Raw genomic sequence first — 6,000 nt, 5'->3', positions numbered from 1 at the left:
CCAGGCTGAGTCCGCTGAGTGCGCTCCAGATCGGGAGGAAAACATGGGCTCCAAGCTGAAACGGAGTACTGACAACCTGCGCGCCCGACCTGCACTTCACGAGCTCCAGTCTGCACAGATGAAAGTTTCACTGGGCAAAATGGGTGATCAGCACGAGGCAGGCGAAGGTCCGACTCCTGCAGTCCGACGCACCATGTGGAGCGGGGTTGGCACTGGAGTCCAGACCCCAGACCCGGAGAAGCGCACCGGCTCGGCGGCCAGGCGCAGAGTGACGCGCTCTGAGTTGCGCTGGAGCGGAGAGGAGCGCAGATCCGCCGGGATGAGGCAGGAGGAGCTAAAACTTAACAGTTCAACCTTCGCCCTGACTGGAGATTCATCCCACAACCAGGCCATGGTGCACTGGTCCGGCCAGAACAGCAGTGTAAGTCATTTGTCTTTATCCACTCTGGCGCTTCTGCTCGTCGTAAGGTGGCCGAACAAACCTCTGCTGATGCCTTGGACGTGCATGTGTGCGCGCGCCCTTGTGACACCGTGACATCCTTCTCTTAACAGGCTTCCCCACATCCCACAGTTAGGCCCAAAAAGACTCTGACATTTTTTTTTTTTTTCTGAAGTTGTGGAATGAGAGAGTGACTTCCAGATGGGTGTGATGGGAGGGGTGTGTGTGTGTGTGTGTGTGGGTCTTTTTCTCAGTGTGGTTCTTCAGTCTGAGCAGTTGTACTGATGTGGGGAATAAAAAGTTGACGGTGTGCATTAGTGGCCAGAGGGCAGGATTTGCAGGTATCTGGGCTCTTGGACAGATGATTTCAGACCTAATCCTCCCTTTGCTGCAGCAGGTATGATGTGCCAAAGGGATGGAGGCGCTTCTGTATCCCTTCCGGTGAAAGATCAGGTCACAGCTCTGGTCAGAAGACGACACTGACAGCTGTGTCTGGGTTTAGGTTCAGGTTGAGAGTTGGACATGTTCATAAAGCAGAGATCATCGTCTGCACTGATGCTGTGTGTCTGGATCAAAAAATTTACCTCAAATGACAGATTTTTCTTAGAAAAGCGTGGATTGGTAGAAAAAAAAACAGGCTCATAAAATGTTTTCTTTTTCTTTTCTTTTCTTTTCTTTTCTTTTCTTTTCCATCAAGATTAGAACACAGTTTTCTTTTATTTGTTTTATTAACTGATAGAAAAATCAGATCAAATCTGGAGCAAAAACCAAAAAGGTGAGTTTTCTAAATGTTTGACGGATCTTACTCTCCAAATAAATGTCACATTTATTTGGAGATATTTAATATTTTATTCACATAATTTCAATGTCTATGTGAATGAATTTAAAGCATATAGAAGAAAATCTTTAAAGTCATTGATGTAGCTAATGGTTTTATTAGACCCACTTAACCTGGTCTAAGAATTCCAGGAGGAATGTTTTATTTATTTTCATTTGGAAATCTTGTGCCTGAGTCTGTTGGAGCGTTAATGTTTTGTTTGCATTGCTCTTCATTAGCAGGCGGTGCAGCTGGATGTGTCACTTTGAGCAGTGTCGCACAGAGTAACACGTTTTATAGCTAGTTACACCAGCTGTCCTTTACCGCGCAGTTTAGTTTCCTTTTTCAGAGATATATAAACAAAGAGTCATGTTAAAAGAAAAGTACAATAAGGTGTTTTCAAGATTTTATGTATTGGGCTCCAATAAGACCCGTATGGTCCTTATCAGGCCTTAAGGTGAGCTAAATTCTGCCTCAGATGAATGACAGAACAGGAAGAACTACATCCATCCTCACTGCTTCCACATTGAAGGAACTGTAGCTGCAGGTGCTGCTGCTGTCCTCTCTGATTCATTGATTATCTTCAGTGCGAGCGCCTTTATAAAAGTGAGCATTCAAATGAGTCTCAACAAAATGCCAAGGAGGAAAGACATCAGAATGACATTAGAGAAGCAGCTGTTGCTGCTGAGAAGGGTTAAATGTATGTATGGCTTGTTTGAAAGGGCTGCATGGGAAAGCCTCTTCTGTTAAAAAAGAGTTTAGGTTGGTAAAGCTGCATCTGAACAAACCACACGACTTTTGGAATAATGATCTTTGGATAGACTGGACCAAAGTGGAGGTGATTTGGCACAAAAAAACAAACACAGCATATCAGCTACAAACGCTACACAGCAACAGTCAGTCTGGTGGAGGAAGCATGATTATCTGGACACCCTGAACTCATCTGGATACCTTCTAGAGTCAGATGTAAGTCCATCTGTCTGACAGCTGCTGGCTGAAATGCAACAAAGCCGCCGATCTACAACGGTTTCAAAGTGTTCACATAATCTAGTTCATGTGGTCTAAAGAGTTTCTCCTAACTGAAAAGCTGTGGTGGGACATTCAGAGAGCTGTGTAAACCAATTCATTAAAGCGATACAGAAACACTGTAACTTCAACTTTAACTGCTGCTAAAGAAGCTTCTTTATCAGCGGTGCTCAGGCTCAGACCTGCAACGTTTAGATGCGCCGCTTCTCCAACACACATGACTGTAAGAGGAAAGGTTGCAGAAATCTGCTCTATCCTGAGTGATAATCTGGGCCTTAATTCTTGATTTGTATTTTGGAGATTTTGGAAAGTTTGGAAAATATTTACAAGTTGTAGGAAATAACAGTTGAAATCTGTCAATCCTGCTTGAGTGACTGCTTGTTCTTCATCTTTAAAGCATAATTAGTTTACATTTGACTGTATTAAAATTATAAAATTAGTTGTTTTTTTTCCATTTTAAAAAAATTTTTCAAATTAGTCACCAAGTGTTAAATTCCTGACCGTTCCACAGCAGCGCCACCCGGTGATACATCCATACCACTTAAGACTGGTCTGGAACTAAACCAATTACAGCCAAACACATATCACCGGCTCACATAACCTCCACTTCGCGCTGGACTCAGACTCCATCCTACGCCTCAGGTGTTTCTGCTCCTTCCAAAAAAAAAAAAAAAAGACCTTAAAGCAGAGGCGAGGGGAGAAAAGAAAATCCTAAATGTCTGAAACATTTTCAAGGATTTTATCTCTTCTATTTTTCATTAAGCTTCTCTGATTTCTTACTTTAAAATAACAGCAAACCCAGATATCTGTTTTGGGTTTTGGTTTGATTTTGTGTTGTGAACGTTCTGCTGAAGGATGAATGAATCCCACTTCCTTGAGGCACATAAGAATAGAAAAGATCTCACATGAAATCTGTGCCGTAATCAGGGGCAGACGCACCCCGTCTTCACGATCTGAGCTGCTGTATAAATAAACAGACATGTCAACAGCGAGGCACGCTGCTAAACTGATACCTGCTCTTAATATTTAACCTTTAAAGCATTTACAAAGCACTTCTCTCAGCCATCCCGCTTACATCGGGACATGCTGCTCCACGTCGCTTAGATGTCAAGCAGCTGAATGCAGCAACTGGCTTTCAGAAAACAGCAGCAAACTGCCGTCACGATGAAACCAAGATGACCCAAGTTCACTTCCCCATTTGCGCTTGAATATTCATTTCACTCCAAGTGCGTTGTGTTAGCATGCTGCTGCCTGCGGCTGTGCAGAGTTTAGCAAAAGTTCATTATGTGCTTCAGACCTGAGCCGTGTGCAGCTTGCTGTAAGTCACTGACCCAAAGCCTGTGTGAAACCCTGGAGGAGAAAAATCCCAGTTTCTGCAGCAAACTGCATTGTTTTTTAAGAATTTGTTTTCCTCCATCAGCTGTGTGGAAGGACATATGAGAGCTCCGGGAGCTGCTGAGAACTTGTGTTGAGCCATGTTGGTGTGCAAAGCTGATGGAAAAGAAGCATCTGTTAACATAGAGAAATGGAGGCACAACCGTGTTGTCCGTGTGGATCGGGGGTGTGGAGCTCTGGTCCTCCAGGATCACAATCCTGCAGGTTGCTGATATGTCCCTGCTCCAACACACCTGACTGAAATGAATGAGTCACTGTGCAGAGCTTGTTGGAAATAGCTGTTGGCATTCTGGCAGCAGAATGATGGTCTGGCTACTCCGTTGTTTTTTCCTTATTGTAATTAAGAAAAAATTTACATGTTGCAATTTAAATCGAATTGGACCTAATCATTTCTCATTTCTTTCTAGCTTAAATAAAAATGAAGTTACTTGGGAAATTAGCACCTTTTGTTACTTAAGTGTAATTATTATGAATCAAAAACATGTTTGAAATGAGAATCGATTCACCAACGAATCGTCACCCCAGATTGTGGAATATATATGTATATATATATATATATATATATATATATATATATATATATATATATATATATATATATATATATATATATATGTATATATATATATATATATATATATATATATATATATATATATATATATATATATATATGTATATATAGAATTTAAAGAACCATCTATATGCGTATATATATATATATATATATATATATATATATACATATACATATATATATATATATATATATATATATATATATATATATATGTATATATATATATATATATGTATATATATATATATGTATATATATATATATATGTATATATATATATATATATATATATATATATATATATATGTATATGTATATATATATATATATATATATATATATATATATATATATATATATATGTAAATTTGTATTTATTTTTACTGTGTAACTTTATTACAATCACTATTATTAATGACCAAATAACAGCTGATAAAATCCGTATTTTGTGCCTTAACATTTTACGTTGACTCCTTACGTCTTTTCTTTGTTCAGGAAGTTGTGTCTGAAGACACGGCCCCATCACTTTTCGTAGTACGAGCTCTTTCAACTCCGTGAGTGACAGCTCATCATGTTACCAAAGAAATAAAAGATCAGAGCCAGTCATTGAAGTCAGAGGTGTTCTAAGTCAGTCCTCGAGGTTTTAAATGTTTCTTCTGCAACACACTTGAATCAGACTGACCGGTCAACATGCTTGAGCAGAATTTGAGAACAAACTGTTAAAAAGAGCCATTTCATCTAAATCAGGTGTGTTTGATCATGGAGATATCTATAAAACCTGCAGGATTGTGGCCTTCCAGAACCAAAGGCAGGACATCTACAGGGCTCTAAAGTGGGACCCATTTTTTCTTGGTAAACTTAACATTTCACATGTTTAGATGAAGAACTTTAATTATCTCTTTCAGTGTCTGCGTATTCTGTGTTCAATCCCGGAGTTCAGATAACAGTAAAACAGTGATAAAAAGCCAAGAGAAGGGGCGGTTTTATGTGTTTGGCTCTGACTCACAGGCGTACACTGTGTTGTGTGTTGATTTGAATGACGACAGGCACACATCATGGACCCGACATGGTGGAGAACGACACAGATGAGAGTCCCAGAAACTGCCAACGAATGTAAAACATGGAATATGGTGGAATTTTTTTCATATGTGGTTATTATCCTCACTAATTCCACAGGTTTTACCAAGCTGGGGAAAAACTCAAATGCAAAAATTCAAACAATTCAAACAAAAAATGTTTCTTTTAAAAAACATTAAAAAGATCCCAGCGATGTGCAGAAGAAGCTTTAAAGGTACAGAACATAATGAAAAAACTTGTGAAAAGTCATAATAGAGTAATATAGAATAACTAAATTTAACCTGAACAATAAAACATATTGCATATGTGCACAAGAAAATACATCTTTTAGCCTGGATTTTAAAGGATTTACATTTGTTATTTTGTCCCACTAGTCTGCAGCTAAATGCTACTTCTCCATATTCAGATAATGAGGTCCAACAGATTTTTTTTTAGATAAAATGAATTCAGGGCAAAATGTCAATGTTAGTCAGTATTTTTCAAACTGGACTTTGTGATGTCTCAAGCCCGAAGCTTTATTTTTCTTTTTTTATTCCCATTTAAAAAAGGCAATCAGTTCAGTCAGCATCAGATTTTTCTGAACTCGACTTGGCCTGATTCAGACTATCAGAGAATAAATAAGAATCTACATTTGTTCAAAGAATAAAATAGTTTTTTATTTAAATG

The 6,000-nt window shown here is 38.8% G+C and overlaps 1 protein-coding gene across 1 annotated transcript in view; it reads left to right on the top strand.

Moving 5' to 3' along the window:
• Window positions 1-300: 300 nt before the first annotated feature.
• sorcs1 (sortilin-related VPS10 domain containing receptor 1) overlaps window positions 301-6,000 on the top strand; it is a 201,203-nt gene continuing 195,503 nt past the window's right edge. The window contains exon 1 of the mRNA XM_079264964.1: window positions 301-421. Coding sequence (XP_079121090.1) covers window positions 320-421 — 102 coding nt within the window. The 5' untranslated portion in view covers window positions 301-319. The remainder of the gene's footprint in view (window positions 422-6,000) is intronic.

The sequence above is a fragment of the Telmatherina bonti genome (assembly GCF_933228915.1).
Source record: "Telmatherina bonti genome assembly, chromosome: 3".
NCBI lineage: Eukaryota > Metazoa > Chordata > Actinopteri > Atheriniformes > Telmatherinidae > Telmatherina > Telmatherina bonti.
The sequence above is the reverse complement of the archived record's forward strand: the minus strand, read 5'-3'. Positions and strand labels throughout refer to the sequence as shown.